This window comes from Loa loa (assembly GCF_000183805.2).
Source record: "Loa loa unplaced genomic scaffold supercont3.29, whole genome shotgun sequence".
NCBI classification, from domain to species: Eukaryota; Metazoa; Nematoda; class Chromadorea; order Rhabditida; family Onchocercidae; genus Loa; species Loa loa.
Window position 1 is genome coordinate 116,958 of NW_018108209.1, and position 19,995 is coordinate 136,952.

At 33.3% G+C, this 19,995-nt stretch overlaps 2 protein-coding genes across 2 annotated transcripts; one reads left to right on the forward strand and one right to left on the reverse strand.

The window, feature by feature from the left end:
* Positions 1 to 8,748: 8,748 nt before the first annotated feature.
* LOAG_05617 (hypothetical protein) lies at positions 8,749 to 9,627 on the forward strand (the record flags this gene model as incomplete). Its single annotated transcript, XM_003141154.1, has 3 exons — positions 8,749 to 8,877; positions 9,279 to 9,434; positions 9,490 to 9,627. 3 exons carry the CDS (start codon positions 8,749 to 8,751, stop codon positions 9,625 to 9,627), a joined length of 423 nt encoding a protein of 140 aa, XP_003141202.1.
* A 1,778-nt stretch (positions 9,628 to 11,405) lies between these two features.
* LOAG_05618 (hypothetical protein) lies at positions 11,406 to 15,117 on the reverse strand (the record flags this gene model as incomplete). Its single annotated transcript, XM_003141155.1, has 4 exons — positions 11,406 to 11,519; positions 11,593 to 11,662; positions 12,323 to 12,473; positions 15,036 to 15,117. The coding sequence occupies 4 exons, from the start codon at positions 15,115 to 15,117 to the stop codon at positions 11,406 to 11,408; spliced, it is 417 nt and encodes a 138-aa protein (XP_003141203.1).
* Positions 15,118 to 19,995: the final 4,878 nt, after the last annotated feature.

Here is a 19,995-nt window from a genome sequence, read left to right on the forward strand (position 1 = left end):
CAGCAGTACCAAAAACAAAATTTTCGAGAAGGGCATCGCAGCGTTCTATTCTTCGCCCCACTTTGTTTCCATATAAAAAAATTACAATGCATTTGATGGTAGTCAAATGCTCCTCCGCTGGAAAACATGTGCATATATATACATATATATATATATATATATAGACGCACACTTATCGTAATGAAATTTTGCGAAATGTGCTTTTTGCCAGAAAAAGTTCCCTTTTACGTAAAACATACAAAAGAATAATTAAAATGTATTAATCAATGCATCCATATGCACCATTTATGCTGTTGAATAGATATGAATTGCGAATGGGGCATCATCTTAAAATTAAAACAGCTCTGCATGCTACAAAATTTTTGCTACCAGAACATTTAGATGTTACAAGTTGATTTTTTTGATTTTAGGAAACAAGTTGATTTCAACTGAAGGAAATCTGTTATCCAAATCTCAAAATGAAAAGAGCATTTTCAAACGAAAACTGTTTCCTAAAATAGTCGCAAAGTCAAATTACAAGATTTTGAAACTGAGGGAGAAAAAAAAGCTCTGAGAATTAAAAAAAATGTTAGAACAAGCAAAAACAAGCTCCAGCACGCTTAGATAGTAAATACGAGGATTCATCGTTTGCCCTTTAACTGCTTTCAAAAATTATTTGAAATTAGTTTTCGAAACTACATTTTTCTATTATGGCATGCATCTAAGCAGTTTTAGACCTGTTTTGTATAATAAAAAAGCAATATTCCTCAGAAATCTGTGAAATTCTACACGACAGAAAACACTACGGCACTGTTCAAAAAAAATTAATAAAGACTTCACAAATACAGCAACGAGGTCATGCACGTATATTGGCCTCAATCATACATACGAACGAATATCGTCATTGAATTACGATATGTTTTCTAAAAACCGCAAACAAAAAAAGAAATGATGAAATCAGGCATTATTTAAGAAATGAAAAAATAGAAAAAAGAATGAAGAGGATATTGGAGGATCGCACCACTCTGCATTTGTAGAATTATCGTGGAAATTGCTTTTCTTGCATTTAAATTAGCTGTAACTGAACGCAATTAAATAATCAAAGTAATAAAAGATGAACTGATCTATCCTATAATCGATACATATAAAACCTTCTGATCCTAAAACCCTTTGAAATTTTCTTCTCAAGGAGATCTATTCTGAAATAGGAATTTCACCATTTATCTAAGAAAAAACAAAGCATCGCAAGACGGGCCTGTCGAAATAACCTGATAGTTAGCGATAAAGACGACCGACAGAACACTTAAGCAGCGCATCCTTGACCTTAATAACGAAATATATCTCTCATATTCCAAGTTATTATAGATAGGATGCTATGGAAAAAAAATTATAAGGCTAACTAATGTCTCGTCCACAATAACATCGATTTCGCCATAACAACTACTAATCAGACAAGAACAATCTAATTTATAATTTCTCTTCAACTAATTGATACTAAGGAGATATATCTAGAATTGAGGCAAAAAATAATCATAAATGCTAATTAAAAATGTGACTTTCCCACTCGTTCTCGAGAGCGGAATTTTCCCCGTCAATTTGTTAAAAAGAACTTCAAAATTTTTTCAATTAAAAAACTATTTCCTATTCCTGCCAGATATTCTACCCTTGTCTGACACCCTGCATTTCTCAGTTTTTGTAAAAGATGAGTTTTTTTTCCAGAAGTTTTACATTAGCAGACTGCTTTTAGATTCGAAACTGCCGTAGACTTTATCCATACTCTTGGGAATTTTCTTATACCTAAATTCAGCAACTTAGATAACTCCGGTACAAATTTAATGAAAACGAGATTAAGACTAACTTCATTTCAGAAAAGCGTAATAAACAAAATGAGGCACAGGGAGAGCGTAGGCAGAATTTAGGACATTGACAATCTTCCGATAACTGTCTGTCATCGCTTCACAGTACATCAAAGTTAAAACTTTCTAGAAAAAGTTCCGGCATTTATATTCTGATTTACTTGTGCTAACTTTTGCTGTAACAGAAGGCATGATGGTACGAACAGAAGAAACAGAGCAACTTTCCTTTAGAAAATTTCGAAAGATTATGAAGATGAAGCTTGAGTAACGAATAAATTTAAAACGACTGACTAATAACTGACAATACATTCATCGGCCTTTTTGGGGCTATATTTCGTCCCCATAAAAGCATAATCCTAATGACAACCTGATATATAAAACACGATGGACTTCAAATAAATAATTATAACGTTCATATGTTTTACGTTCAGAAAATTTTAAACACTTATACTCTGCATGAAATGTTGTCCCAATAATTTCTTCAGAACTCCTTTGCCAAATGTCTTTTCTGTGAGCAAGATTAATAGGAAATTTTTTAGAGAACTAGAATGCATACAACAGGTTCATTAAACGAGGGATGATATCGTCGATATGTCTTTTATGATGATATAAATTCAAAACTGTGTTAGGTAATGAACAATGCAGAAAAATTGGGATAAAGCGACAAACATGAAAAAATGAGAAGGATAGCTGATAATTGCCCTCAAAATTGAGAATGGACGGAATCAAGGAACTTCTATTTTGGGAAAAAAAAGAGAACGAAATAACTTTTACGAAAAAATGAGAATAAGACGAAACTACTCTCAAAGAATAAAAATGATGATGAGGGCTGAAAAAAAAAAAAGAATATTCCTGGAAAAATGAAAGCATCGTTTGCCCCAAGGGCTTTCTCTCTCCCGTTTTCTAACTGCTTACTCATCTGTACACAGTTCAATGCCATCATTGATGCTCTCGCGAAATGCTTGCACAACCATTATATACCAAATGAATTGCCTTTTCTTCAAGAGTATTCCTTCACCTCACGTCAAGTTAAAAGATACATAAATTTACTCAGCAAAGTACTTTCCACTTCACCTCATTATGGCGGAAAGATATTCCTGTGACATCGTATAATCAAGAGAAGTCACCCTTTACAAAAAAAAAAAAGAAAAATGTTTTTAAAAGTGGTACATATTCAGCGCTCAATGCTATGCAGTTATAATATACTAAAAGTAGGATTTAATAGTTGGATGGCGTTGAGGGGGAAATGGTACGACCATACATTAGGATGACATAACGAATCCTTTATATAATGAAAACGAAGTCCTCGCCCAGGCAAAATCTCGCATTCACCCATACGCATTTATTCACAGATATCTGCGCATACTGCAACATTTCTTTAAAATATTTTAATTCTGAATGCTTACTCCTGCACCTCAAAAAAAAAGTGTTTTAAGAAAGAGAAATCACCATAACAATAAAGAGATTAAGTGCTGCGAAGAATGAGTGCACCACCATGTCTAGCATTACTAATAATATATCGTAAAGCACTACTAATAATACATACATTCCAATCGTAATCACTGCTGTATAAAAAGCTATTATTAACAATCCTAATGTTTATAACACATTTACGAGCTAATACTTGAGAAAATGTGAAAAATTTCTTTCGAGATGAGAACGAAACAGCGCTATGTACCAGTAAAATCCTTTAAGACATCTTGAAAAAGAAGCGTAAGCGTGATTGAAAACAAGTTAAAACAGTTTTGAAGCCAAATTCTACGTCTTGGCTTAAAAGTCCCTGGAGTTTCAGTTCAGGTGCAGGCGAATATCTATCCCAAATCAGTTAAAAAGATGAATTTCTTTTCTCACTCGATTAAAATACTAAAAAGATGAAAAGTGTCTAGAAATCAAAAAAATGCTATTAATAAGAGTAAAAGTTCCTTCCAAAAGTAACAAGTTCCATTTATGAAGGCTTTTGGGAAAAACGGCACAAAATATGAACTGTCATTTCGTGTCAAAAATTGCCCACTTGCTTTAAAAAAAATCTTGTTTCGTTCAATCGAAAAATTCACAACAAATTTTTGTCATCAGCTGAAAAAAGGATGAATGCCATCATTTCATCATGCACTTCTCAGAGATGTATCATTTTGATATTTATTACCCGCTATTTTCATGTATTTTTTTCTATCCTGGCAACAAAATATTTTGAAATGAAAACAGTAAGAAAGATTTAATACAATGCATCTGAAATAGATAACAATGGTGGGAAACATCTCGAACATGCGTGTTCGGCAGGCTTATGATTAGAGCTGCAGTGATTGAATAATTCTGTGACCAGTACATACAACTTGATGTGGAAAACGAGGAAAAAGTATTTCAGGAGAAACTGTAGGCAAAAACTGACCAATGGTTGAAACTTAGAATTTGATGTTGCTATGTAAATTAATTGTAAATTTATAACCATTATGAATCAGTTTCAAAAAAGCAAAAAAGCAAAATTACAATTGTGTTTGATATGAAATCGCGCAGTCCTGGGAGTATATAAAAGTGATTTCGGAACGGAACTTGGTTTAGAATATATGTTACCTCAGCAAGAAATCAATTCACAAGGATAAAATTCAGGATTTAATTTAACATTAAATATTCAGTCTTCAGAGGAAATTCATTCAACGAGTGAACAAATGGAAAAACACAAAATCAGATGAAAATTTGTACAACAAATACAATGAACTCCATATAACAAAAAATGCAGTACTGGTATGAACTTCCCTATCTATAAAGCTAAATGGAGGACCAAAATTCATTCAAATGATTTACGCCGCCAGGTTAGTCAGTTTCACTTTTCTTAACCGATTATGTTGAGTTAAATGCCACTATGACCATTTATCTACCGCATTTAATTTTTAACACTTATCAGTATGAGATGTCAAAAGTCAGAACATTTTGGACATTAGGAGGATTAACTGTAGCTAAAGCAGTAAATCAGACAATAAAACATGAAACAAGCTAAAACTTGCAATCGAGGATAACACAACATGAAACGGAAATAGAGTTCTAGATAAAACTAAATAAAATTTTAGAAAAGAAAAAGAAACGAAGGAACAAGGAATGAAAAAAATGTTATGAATGAGAGGCACTAATATGTGATTTTTTAATGCAAATAAGAGCAGAAATCAAAACTCAACAAAGTAACAAAGGATTCAAAAATGAAGTTTGCAGAATGTTACTTCTAAGTAGCTGATAATTTAGGTCATTTGTTCCAGTATAAATTGCAATTGTTCACAACAATGAATAGCTATGCATGATACCTATGCTCTCGCTTTTGTTTTCTTTTTTCTGCAGATCTGTTTCCAAACAATTGAATATTCAAATTGGAAAAATCTACTCTGCAAATTAGTTTCATTTTACGAACAACCTTCTTTTCAATCGAAATTATTACAGTAAACTTCCTACGACTATATATAAAATGATTTTTATAACTCAGGTTTCTGATCTGAGATTCCAGTCTTGGCAGGATGTAACGAATCATTAGGATGATTGTTGGCAGATACGCTAATGACTTACACAGGTGTCACATTCTTTAAGGCAGTTTCTTTTATAGAGCGAATGAAAATGAGAGTCATAAACACCGAACAAAATTTAATTATAAGCAAAATGAGATCTAACCAAAGCTTTCAGTCTCAGATAATGCACATCAACAATCTCCAACACAGAGGGTGGATGCGAGGCACGAAGGCAGAATAGGAAAAATGAATGAGCATTACTGAGTATAGACAGACAACAGTAGATATACGCGTATGAGGACTAAAACACCCATCCAATAATTTTCCCAGGCTCTGTAATGTTATATTGATCGTTAACCTTTCCATGCGCTACCTTGCAGAAATTGGTACTATCGGTCTAGGACGACGAAATCCCGGTGCCAACGTTGGCTTATCATCCACTATTATCACTCCTTATAGTTTGACCAATTATAAGTCTTTTAAGACTTCAAGATGACTATGGTTCACTAGAAACTGACTTGTCCAGTGAAATACGACTATCTGTAGACCATCCACCTGAAGTTTACGAATCAATCTATCAAAAGAACGGAACCAGAAACACTTCTCAACCTTCTTTTTCTACTCATCTTAATGTTTTCCTGCCATATATTTTGATATTGTGAATGTCGATATTCTTTTTACCACAAAAGTACCGTTATCCTAACAAAAACTTCGAGTATTGCTACAGCAGTTATGCTTTTTCACAAATGAAAATTCCCGAAACGAAAAGTTTGACAAACAAGAACGGATGAGAAAAAGGAAAAGGGTAAAAATATAAAGATGAAAGCAGATATGCTGTGAGAATAATCTAAAAAAAGGCTGAATACATATTCAAAATCTTTCAACAGAAAGTAATATTAATTACCCAGCTTTGGAAACTTTGTGCTGAAAATACGAGAAAAACTAATCGAAATGCAAGGGAACGAGAATAGAAATTGGATGCATAGAAACAAAATTCCTATCACCCTTCCTTCATCGTTTCATTGAGGCAATTTGATGGGAATTCATTTGCACGATGAAATGAATGCAGTGCCGCACAGAGCTCCCTCTCCGACACTCAATTGATTTAATGTAAATTCTTATGCTCTAATGATTCCTCATTGAGTAATCTTCGTTCCAGAATGGAAAGAATTTACCATTGAAATCTAGAGGATATGGTGAGACGCAGCAAAAACATGTGGTGACGAACTGATATGTGAGAATAATTAAAACCCTTATTAAATCACACAAAAGGAATGACCTTTCTGTTCATGTGCTTCACAGCTGCAATTAGTGATTTAATAAACAAAAATAAGTAATTTATATTTGGGTTATAGCAGGACTGACTGGATAATACCCAGTGAATTAATTGCAACCAGGACTCCGTATGCCAACAAAAGTTACTTTCCGGAGCATGAATATCGCAAAAGATAATTAAAGGTAACGAAAGTCACTTTCCGGAACATACATTGTATTCGACCATTGACACACCAAATTTAACGTCATATTTAGGAGTTGAAAAAATTTTCCGAAAACAAAACCAAATAAAACAGCATTTTAGGCCATCAATTTACATACTTAGTTGTCGATTGGCCAGCCTCACAGCAATGAAAACAGCAGGATTTTCGAAAACAGTTTGCAATGTAAGAAGATATTCTTTGTTAGGGGAGAACAATAATGGAAAAATTACGGAATTAGAATAAAGATATGGAAAAGGAAAAAGAGGGAAGTGGGGGAAGTAAAAAAATTGAGTAAGAGATGGTAGAAGACTTTCCAGAGGTTATCTTATTCGCAACACAGACTGAAAGAAATTATGGACTGGTCAAGTTTGAGGAAGGAAAAAGGGAAATTAAATGGATTTAAATCCAATTCAAAAAAGGATTAAGATAGAAAATTTATGAAAATCCGAAAAGAGCGAAAATATATATCTGAAGTTGACTGAAGGAACGAGAGCCAGTGGAAGTAATAGCAAAATGATGATGAATTTCATTACATTTCAGTGCGATTTCCTCTATAATACAATCGATCACTTTCCTAAAATTTAGCAGAAATTTCTGTTTTTAAATAATCACGGGGTAAATTTGTCGCATTCATTGTGCTTTGCTGCGCTCAGGTTGAGTAATATTAATCATAGAATTTATAAAATTAACAATATACTACCATGAAATAATCACAAAATTAAAAACAAAGTAATGTAAAACCAACAATAGTTATCTTTATTCAGAAAATCACTTCCATATCTTGTCTATCTGAGAATCAGGTCTTGCTGTTTCTGATATAGCAAGATAATAGATAAACAAATAGTCTTTGGCACGAAAAATTTGTTACGCTTTTAGATGTGACTCCACTAACATCATCGTTCTGAGTACAGAAAAAAGGAATTAGTACTTCAGAATGCACACACAACAGTGCAAATGTATTGACGACTCAGAATACACGAATCTGTATAATGGAAGATTTGGGTACATAAGGACAAGCATTTTTCCATTTCAGTGAAAAAAAAGGAAAACATGATGATGAAAGTTTGAGTTTCGAATTTAAATTCCAAATGAAACATTTGGATACCAAAACAAACAATAATCATAACGAAACTACAAGCTGAACTCACGAAATAAAAAAGGACTCTTCTCGTACCTATTCTATGGGTAACGCACTACCCGGACTATATCTTGAAAATACGGTGTTTAATTTTGAAATTTTTTGAGCATTTGAATGCTCTCATTCTATGGTTCTTATCGAGCAATGAAGGCCAATTAAGCATGTCTTTCTCGTGCTTCTCAATGGATGAGAATTTCAAAAAATATTTTCAGCCCTTTGACAATTTTCATTTACGATTCTTAAATTATCCAAGATTTAAAAAAATGATTTTGATGTGTTAAATACTTCAGTGCATTCTAAACAGAAATTACTTCCTTTTTTTTTTAAATTTAGGCTGCAATTAACACGCGATGAAAAAATATTCCTGAAAGGAAAAGAAATCTCTGAAATTCATTTACCCTAAATATAATCCCATACATTGCAGTATTAGGAAAGAGAACTTCTAAAGTTAAAGACAGATGAAAAATTGAAACGAAAAAACGTTTGTCACCTAAGGAACCTCGTACAAATAAGCGAATGCCTTTAAGGACCAAGGATTCAGTCAGTCTTTTGTTGATATTATATTTTCATTGAAAACAACTGAATATTAAATGATGCGCTTAGGAAGGATAATGAACAGGAATAACGGAAAACAAGGATTCAGAAGTGAGAAATTCAATAAAATACTATGAAAACACGTACTTTTCCAAAAAATTCAGATATTTCAGTTCGTTTAAAGATGTGAATCTAAAAGAGATTTTCGTAAGGTATAAAATGGAGATGAAGACAATAAAATACCGTAAAATAGAGAAACGAAGAGTGCAAAAAATATGATGCAACAAACAATAGAAGAAAGGTGTCGGGTGATCACTATGCAGACATTTTGGATTGTTTATTTTGATTTGTTTACATCGTATTATAACCAACTGCGCTCTTGTGTTGGACCGTGCATGTGCTTTCGGGTTCGTAATCAGTTAAAATAATTAAAGGCTTTTACTTTCATCGTAAGACGCTGAGAGTGGGTGGGGCTGTGACTGTTTATTGCTTCAAATTGATAAAATTTCAGCAGTTAAAAATCCCACTTTCGGAAAGAAACCTAACCTTATAGTATAGGAGGAATGAAAATGAATAAACTAGCTATTTTATAAATAAATGGACACGAAATTTTTTAAAAGAATAATGCAGAAATTAAAGTAATACAAAAAATAATATAGAAATTCATGATACTCTAGAAAAGGCAGTGATGTTAGTTTTTAAATTTCGTGCAAAAATGCTATTTCCAACAAATACTCAAATTCGAAAGTTAATGTATAAGTTCAAACCTCGCTTAAAATGTACATCTGTTTTCATTATTCATTTTAAGTTCCGTTGGTTTTGTTCAACAAATACTGTCACGCTGCTAACATTTTTCTTTTATAATCGGGCAGAATTATTGAAGCAGCATATGTTATCCCCATTTTTGACAACCCATATAAAAACAAAGCTTGCGATGAATACAGTTAACTCCGCTTTGCCTCATGTTTTAATCTTCTAAATCTTTCAGAAAAAAAAAGAAAAAAAGAGTGCTTTTAGAGCAATATAATCTATTTCCGTACAATCGCTTCATGGATTTTCGCTTGAAAAAAATAAAGAATAAACTTCGTATTAAAAAAAATGAACGCGCACCTGCTTTTGGTAGAGGATATCTGTTCAAGGAAAGAATAACTGCCTAGTTTTTTCACAAGTCGGATGTCATTCAATCGATTGGAACTACTATCCAGCAATTCATCCGCACGATCTGCAATTTTCCGTTTAGAATTTACGAACTTTTAGAATATATTTGATATCTTTATCAATATATAGAGAGGTAAAGAAGTTCTATTCTAAATTCCAGCAATGTCTAGAATGGATAATGAAAGTTTTGGAGTAAGAAGAAAAACTACGAGAATATTGATCCATAATGATGGCTACGCGATATTATCAGGAGTGACTCATAACACTACTACTGCATAAAGTTATATGGCTAAATCTGTAGAAGAGAATTGAGCCTTCCATTTTATTGGAAATTTTTTGTTCATATATAATTTAACAAACAAAATGTCAAACTTCTACGATTAACATCATCATTACGGTTATAGGAAACTGATAACCACGTTATCTAAATTCCATATCATAAGTAATAGTCGAAAATTTCAGTTTCGTTCGTGCACATCTGCTATATATATTTTTTTAATCCGAAAGAAAGGATGTTATAGTGACTGTCAAGAATAATGGTACCAGACATCAAAATCAATCTGAGTCTGATAGGAACTAACTCCATGCAATTAGGTGATCAGCATCGTTCACTAACGAAATTATTCAAATGAATCTCAGTTTTGGGGCAATCTGAATAAGGCAGTCGTCAAGCACCTACATTAACTAGCTGTCAACTAGTACATTCTGGAATCCAAAGCGCAACGGTTACTATTCAACTGAGATCGATAAATTGGTTAAATAATGTTCGGCTTTATTCCTATCATATTGATATTACACTGTTACATTTTATTATTCTTACTAATGTACTTAATCTTACTTAATTTAAACACTGAATAGCCAGGATATTGAGTAAATGGATGTCCAAAATTATCCTATACTTGGACATTTTCAAGGAATTTCCCGAATCCTTTATCCCTCCTCATCGAGAACACCATTCCCAGTTGCTGGAAATGACCGATGACTACTGTTGCACAAAAGTTATCACAATAATATTTGAAAAACTACTGCCCTATCCGCTGTTCCACACGCTTTCACGGAGAATTGAATCATCGATTAAAGGGAATTCCAGAACGATAACATAAGATCATATTTCTCAGAAATTCGCTCTTGCAAATTTTGTCTTCATCTTAATCCACCTTTCCTGAGCATAGTAATATCAGCATCCCCGTTGCATTTTATTTGCCGATTTTCCGTAAGCTCCATAGCAACCAATTAAATAATGATGAGTTCCGAGTACAAGGTATAAGGAAGAGATATGTCGCATCTATGAAAAAAATTTAATTATGTTAGTTAAATTTAGCAAGACATACTGCTCCATCTAAAATTAAATCTTCTATTACCCAGAGTTCCGTACGATGGACTCGCAATATTAACGTTCAAGAACAACTTCCACGATGATTTTACTCACGGAAAATAATATTCGATGATGAATGAAACATTGGAGAAGCTTAATGTACGAAGAAAAAGATAAAACTGGAAGTGAACGGGACGAGTTGAAGATAATGCAGTGACAAAGAATCGTGAATGAAAGATACGACAAGTATCACTTCGCTATATATGAATTCTTTCATCGAATGAATGAAATAGTAAATGTTTTTGAAATGATTATAAAAAAACGCTGCACAGTGGGAAACCACCCCTCCACCTACAAACCGTCCAAAGTAATACTGCGCTTACCGTCTATAGAAGTCATGTACTGGCAAATGGTATTCACGTTAAATACGATGCTTGTCTCGTTAACATTCGATGATAAATGCTACGTGTCGCTAATCATGTGGAAGAGAACAGCGGAAAAAGTATCCGGCTTATATTTGTCCAGAAATCCGAACAATACAGCACTTGCAGCTTTCAAAAACATCAAAAATACTACCTAAATGCGAACAGTTCGAATCCTCTCCCCTACATTCTTAGAGAAATGAACTCGTTGAGATGACTCGCCCAACCTCTTGAAAAATTCGCCCGCCGACAACTCGCTGTCCTGGGATGCAACTCTTGTATCCTAATTCATTTAGCCTGACGGAAAGATTCACAAACCATTCCTAGCATCTTTTGCTATGTCGTCATGTACTTCTATAACTTTTTGAAGACTCTCTGGGGTGTTTAACAAGGTTCAAAGTCAAAAGTTAAAAAAGGATCATGAAGTTTTCATGGGACCTGCATTTGAAATAATGCCGAGAAGACATAACAAATAGCTTCTCTCTTTAAATTTTAACTTTTCCCGTTTTGATCGCCAAATATATCGGATAGAAAAAGCAAGAAAAAGCTTTTGGATATCTATTAGAGGCAAAATCCGTAAGAAGACAATTTTGAGCTCCCGTAATTTAAAGCGAATACAAAAAGAATATTTGATTAGGTCAAGGAAAGATCAGACCGTCCTGACTGTAATTTTAATTACAGTTTCTTTCTTAATTTTTTTCCTTCACAGTAATATCTTCGGCCAGCCAAAAATTGTAACAGAAATTTAGAATTGGACACAAACTATTAAAGTAAAGTTTTTTCAAAATAGAATAAAATATTAAATTTAATAATAACTCCGATCAAAATACGCAACAAAGCTATTTTTTTCTCAACTTGAACTACGTCGCCAGAATAGCCACATGCCAAGAAGTGACACTAGTTGATTGATTATCAGGATAAAATTAGATTATTGATGAAACGATAACTTACACAAACCTTGGCTTATGCTTTTGTCGGAAATGGTTTGAAGAGACGAAGCAACAGGAATGATACATTGAGGTGCTGCTGCTGCTACTTTGATACTTGCTTGTTTCCCAATCTGTTGCTTCTGCTGATTGATTATAAAACCCTCCACCGTGATAAATTACTGTAAATGAGGATAATTAAGCAACTTCAATAATTTTTGTATTTACAAAATTCTATAGAAGTCCAAGGCATTCGTAGGAGCGCTATTGCGCAAGCATAGCGTCTGTATTACGCAAATGAATTACGGATGAGGTATTTCTGGATAACAGCGTGGAAGAAAAGCTATATAAGTCATGAAAGTAAATTGTAAGGGATCGAAAGTCTTTTCAAATCATTTCATCCGATTTAATTACCATCCTGATTTAGAATCACCAGCTTACTTATTATTACTTCTAATATCGGAAGTACTCCAGTCGTTCAAAATAGTTTTGTTTCCTGATGAACGTGTTTATTATCATTATCATGATTGTTATCTCCAAGAAGACCTGAATTCTCAATCCTCTTAATTACTTCACACAATTATAAGTAATTCTTAATCGAATATAATTCTACGACTAATATTAAGTCTAACTTCTGTGATAAATCACGTACTTTAATAGCACTAAAGAAACAATCCTGAAATAAGCGATATCATAAGTACTTTCAAAAGAAGCTTTCCGGCTTTAAGGCCTTTAAACCTGAGTGACTCGTATGATCAAAGGCCTCATGTCCAATCTTTTACTTTACGCCACTGCAAAACTGATGTTGTGCGAAAAACTTACCTGTCAAATGAAGTTATTCTCTGCTGTATTTTTTAAACTATTCTACAATGATACTAACATTTTGTTGTTCTCAAATCAAAACAATCTTGCTAAAACGAGAATTAGTCTAAAAAAATACAACAAAATGAAAAAGCATTTCCCAAGATGAACCACAAGCATGCACATGCATGCACGCACGAACACACACACACGCACACATATACACATATACACACATAGATACATACACACACATACACACACACACACACACACACACACATACACGCACACACACATATATACACACTAATGATGACATTAGTGATGTTCATCGCATCAATGACAGCGTTAAACGAAGTGCGGGAGTTGTATGTCGCCACGTTTTCGATAAACCTCCATCGATCCTTCCCTCTTTCCTCCGAAACATATGCATAATTATTGTGATTGTGAGTTTTGTTGAAATGGTGTCACTGAAGTAGAGCGAATAGTGTTCACTTCACTTCAACGAGAAACAAATATTCTCTAGTGACCCATTCCTTCCCTCAGTCTCGTTTGCACACGCACACACACACACACATACGATGCAATGTGACACTTGTGAATGACTGATTACACTCATACTTCTTCGTGTATACACTCTTCTCAGAAAATAATCATCTGATTCCTGATAGTGACCGATTCTTAGACTACTTGCTGCTTTTCTTTACTACTAGTATGACTGATGATAAACATTTGAAAAGTATCATCAACCAGTCATTCCTGCTAGAAAATAGTTTAAGGGAAGGGAGGAGGAACTGTTTCACTATCATTACAATCAACGTGATGAAATTTCTTCCAAAGATACTATCGTAAACCGGAAAATATCAGGGAAAGAGAGCAAAATGAAATGATATATCTATCCTACGGTGATGTCCGGTTGTTTCAGAAAATCTGGTAATTGAGGCTTTTTCTTTGTAAAAGTATGCATTGGATGAGGGAGAATTTTTTCTCTGTTTTTCGCATTCTTTGGAAAAGCAAACAAAACATCGAGAACAGTTATGATTTGTATCCGGAATTGAACTTCCGATAATCATATAGCTAGAACCAGTCTTTCACGTAAATAGTGTTAAATGTCTATCAGTTTCACGAGAATCGTGCTATATGATTCATCAAATCTGGATGTTTTGTGCAGGGATATTACTGTAATGAGCAGAACATATCACAATTCGCCATAGCAAATGGAGAAAAAAAAGCAAGGCTATAATATATTTGTAAATAAATGATTAGTTATTTGCTATAAAAATGAGTAATACCATTCTATTTCCTGAATTTACCGTAGTACTGTAATGAGCAGATTGTCGTACATATGAACAAACGGAAAGACAGAAGATAAATTCCGCCTATATTCGCTCGTGTAGCAGAATTAGAAGCGCAGAAAACGTCACTTCTCGTTGATTTCTTAATTCCTTTTTATCTTCCTGCGTATATAACAGCTTGCTTGTCAAAATGCTACAGTATAGAATGATACTACTCATGATACTGCTCTACCTCTTCTAATTGTTTTGTTCCCAATCCGAAAATGATGAACTGTTAAATGACAACATGAAATGCTGCTGCTGGTTAAAAGCATTGGGTGACGTAAATTAAGCAATCTGATCAAATAGTGTGAATTAATGAGTGGGAGCAGAAGCAGGATGTATGAGAGATAACGTCTGCTCATTTCAATTCTTCCTTTGATCACCAATTCAGGACTGCCGAAATTGAAAAACGAAAATGGCCAGCTGTTGGGATAAAAAAATTAGACAAGGTAGAGCGATATTTTTGGATGATATAATGGGATAAAGTAAGTGACAAGTATAAAAGAAAATGGATAGAAAAAGCTTGGCTATTAAATACTCTTTGCCTTAGAAATGCGAGATAGCAAGCATAAAGAAAGCTTGCACTGCATGCAAAGTATTAACCTTTCGGAGGAGTGATATTATCAGAAGAAGAGAATGTAATCATTCTCTCCGAAGTTTGTTGCATAGCTTCATCAGCATCCATTTTTATAAATGATTTGGTTTCCTATGCAAACATCATACGCCCTTCATTCATCCCATCAGCATTTTGCATATTTTTCAAAATTTTTAAATTTTCGTATTTCAAATTTGTGCAAAGTTTAGTATTTGAAATTTGCATTCTTTCAAGTTGGCCCGAATTCCAATCTGATGGCAATTGAAATGCCTGCAATGCGACTAAGTTGAAAAATCGCTCTATAGATGAATAGGTAAGAATAACGATGATATTGATGGTAATGAAAATGTATGTGAAAAAGAATAAATATGAAAAAGAGAGTCTTAAATTTGCAAAGAAGTTTAAACAATATTTGAGAAATGAAATTTGCAAGAAAAGAAAAAAATTCATAAATATCATCCAAAAAGTTACTTGTATTGCTCGGCAGAAATTACATATTTTTCGTTAAAGTATTCGCTCAATTCCAACACACAACAAGAACTGACTAGTCAATTACTGAAATTTTAACTTTACGTAATTATTCAATGATGTCAACCAATACTAATACAATTTGCAGCCAAAGTTCTTCCTTTTGGAACTTCTTCTAATGTGACACACACATTGTCTGCTCTGTCACTTATGTTATTAAAAAATTTCCCCATGGATAACGAAATTTCTATGATAAACGATACAAATTGACTACTCAGAATGGAGGGTCAAGTTTAAATCACAACATTTTCATTGAGTAAGACTTTTATCGAGAAAATTACTTGTCTTGCTTATAGAAATTATATACTTTGATTAAATTTCAGTTTTAATTTTGGTATTTCTCATTTTACGTTCATTTTGTTTTCCTAGTTTATGTCAGACATTAAGAGGAATTCATCTGGAAGGAAATCAAGTTACAATTCAAAAGTTTAACTTTATCATGTTTCTCATTGAAAAAATATATATGCATCCATCTGTAACTGCAAGAAGGAATGGCAGAGTAAAGACATTTGAAGAGTTAAACTGGATAAGGGTACCACCAATAACGACAACACCACCAACAGCGCTACCATTCCACTATTACTAATAGCACCAGCAGTGTCGATCTCACTCATCTATCCCATTCCTATCTTTTAAATGTTTGTTTGTGTATGTGTATGTATGTGTGTATGTGTGTGCGTGTGTGTGTCTGTGTCTGTGTGTCTGTGTGTGTGTGTCTTTGTGTAGGGGTGTTAGCCTAGCTGCTAATGGTGTATCATTGTCCTCAGAGATGAAAAATGTTGAAGTGAACATTTTCCGGCGAGACTGATTGCTAAGATGAAAAATGGGTGGTAGATTAATCACGTTGAAAAGAACGAACAAATAAAATTCTGTTTTCTGCTTTGTTGGAAGAGATGAGCCAAATGTGCACGAGACGTGAATCACGTCAAATCATTGGCTGTGAGACTGGCGAGAATTTACTGAAAAAAGTGGATCTTGAAAGAATGTAAAATATATTTTTTGGATATAGCTGAAGAATTTCAATCTCAATTAGCTCGTCGGATCACCAATAGCAAATTAGTGACGTAAATCAGGCCTTTCCATAAGACAAGGATTGGTGAGGTGGCATGATATGGGCCTACATTCACTGTCACTGGGAACATTCTATTTCAGATTGATTAAATGCAAGCCAGCCAAAGCAGTCAATTGAGAGTCATTATTTGCCATAGGCATAATAATATCATACATATCCCCACTTCCTCCTTCCATTTCTATATAATCGAAAATTTGATTCATTCATTTCAAGTCAGTAATAGTTTAAGTAGTAGGGACATTTTGCTCTTCACTGATTTTTGGCCTCTTGAAACTCCTGGATTGGAACCACTTGGTTATAAAATCTGTGATGATAACTACTTTGGGCTATTATTTTATTTCAGCATTTAAAAATATGCCACATTCATCTTCATCAACGTTTTGTCCACCTTATCAAACTTTCAAACTTTTAGCCGTTGAAATAGCCTTTAGGGAAAGGAATGTGTCCGTTGTAATCCATTTAAGGAAAAAAAAATCCCATTTAAGTCTTCAAACTTCCTCATTAGAATTAAAAATGACTTGAAGGATCAAAAACAATAATAAGTGCTATGAATTCCTCTTCCAAACGTTGTGAAAAAGAAAAAAAGAAGAGACCCTGAACCTGTCTTTATTTTTCTTGAAAGTAAGCGAATGTTTCAAATGGCTAGACGAAACAATAGCGCCTGAATTGAACTGCATGCGTCCATTTGTTAAGATAGAAGAGCATTTCCCGAAGCCATTAAATCATTTAATAAATTACTTCAATATTTAAAAATACTGAATTAAATCTTTTTGTTGTAGTGTCGTCTTTGAATCTCTTATACCATTATTCATTAGTGTTCAACAATTTTTTTCAAAAATGCAACAAAAATAAAGCATAAAATCCGATGGTGTCATATTCAAAATTCACAAAGATCAATCAGTCAATCACTTATTGACATTCTTCCACCATCGCCAGGGATGGAGACATCCGTCCCTCTCCTCCTCATCTTCTACTTCTCTCGGGAAGAATATTCTTCGGATGAAAGTTATAAATAACGAATGAATGAGCTGATCCCTTCTTAATAAACACATTTTTCCCAAAATACTTAAATTAAACAATTGACTGGGACGTCTTGCACACATCTCTTTACATCACCTCAAAATGAACAAATACGATTTTTATTTAAATACTAAAATGAATTGATTTCGCATTACAAAATTTTTTCTTCTGCAAAACAATGCTGTTTATGATTTCATTCATAAACAATCAGAGTTTGGTAGAATTTGAGCATATTTGTGAGTTCAGACTACGGGAAAAGTGTTGGAGAATAAAAGAGTTACTTTGATTCATTATCATTCATAAGATGTGTCGAAAAAGAAACTGAAGCACTTATCAAAGATGTGATAAAAATAATGGAAGAATGAATTCAAATTTATTGCAAAATTGGTCAAAGGTCGTCATTTTCAAATGTTCCATTGTTTATTTTTTGTTAATTTGCTTATCCTGGATTCGTAAGATGCAAGAAATAGTGTGGAATTAATGAGATCAACTCAACATTCCTAGCAATTCTTTGCAGCTATGGTTGTTGTTTGTAAGATTTTTTTAATAAACGAAATGTATTCAATAACTTTTTGATTTTCATACTTTTCTAATAGGTAATCATCTCACGGATATTTATATTTCCAATAATGTTGTGATCGTTCAATGATTGTCGTATGTGTAACAGCCCATGTTCAGTCCATGCTTAGTATGTTTCGTGACAGAATGACATGAATGTCTTTCCCCCACCTGAAACTTGCTTTATCATTGATAAGGAAGTGTGGAGAATCACACAGAAAATTCACGAGATCAGAACTGATAAATATTATAATGAATGCCCCCTTGCATTTATGATTATACATACCACTGTCCCATTTGATTCACTTAACTGATAATGATATCGACTTGTTTGCTACCTGTAAACACCAGGTGACATTTAAAAGATTATGTGGTGTCTTTTCAGGCTATATTTCAGCACTCAACATTTCCTGCATGAACACTTGGAACAAAGTTGCAAGTTTGCTTTTTAGCATGAATATACGGATAGATCGGATAGACGCAACTAGCATGTTTGTCTCCCGCATATCAGGAACAGAGGTATGAATTATCGGACGCGAACATTTTTATTGTTATGGAAAACTCTGAACTTCTTTACAACCACTTATCTCAATTCTCGAAAGATGATCTATATAAAGTTATTCAAGACAGGTCTTATTAGATTAGGCCTTACATCCTCTATCTAGCTAAATCGAACAGTAAAAAAAAGAGCCCTCTTTTAATAATAAATCCTTTAAAAAAGTAAAAATTGTTCAATTCCATGCCGAGATCGCTTATCGCTTCATTTTCTCTTAAAACAAATAACAAACATAACTTAAAACATCGTATTCCATCAGGACATAGCACCATCACTGGTAATACTTGGAACAAAGAAATCATCATAGACAAAGTGCAATAAATTTTCAAAAGCTAAATTTTATTTACATACGAAACAAATGCAGTACAATTGGAAAGCAGAGAAATGCAGAAGAAAATTACTGGAAATTTGTGGAAATCTTTTCAAGACTTATATCAACAACTGCTAGCATTGAACAGGTAAACTAGCTTTGAATTCGTTCATCCTATAATACAAATTTGAAAAAGGGAAATACAAGAGAATAAAGGTATAACAGATTCAGCGGATTCATCCTAGAACAGACATCATTCTAGAAAATACTCCGCCAACATGTTACATACATTTTCATTTTGACTCGACTTATCACTTTTTGCTCGATAGACAATAACGGAAGTTACAAGTTCCCAAAAAAAGAATTTTTAAAAATGAGCCAAAATTGACAAGCAACAAAGAATACTTGACAAAAAAAAGTAAGAAAAAAGAAACATGAAGGCACGAAGCAAAAATTACAGTATTTGCAGATATCTACAAAGCTGAATACGAATATTACTGAGAAAAAAAAGTCGAAAAAACCAACTTGACCGAAGAATAGGTAAAAAGAAAAAAAGTTTCATCTTTAGCATCGCAAACATCACGACACGACTACTCTATCAGTATTCAAACGTTTGCATGATGTCAAATAACACAGAGTGCAATTTTAGTGACAATCAGATGGTTAAGTTGGTGAAACAGGTCTGTAGACGTCAAAATGATTATGTTACTTATGAAAATATTCAAAAATTACTTAAAAAAATGAAAATTAGTTAAAATCAAAAATTACTTATTATTCGTGAAAAACTGCAAAACTAAAAGCTATTAAAAGGTAATAGCTTAGCCTATTAATGAGAACTTCTATATTTATATGATGTCTTCATGTTGTTGTTGGTTTTTTTTTACACACATATATATATATATATATATATATATATATATATAT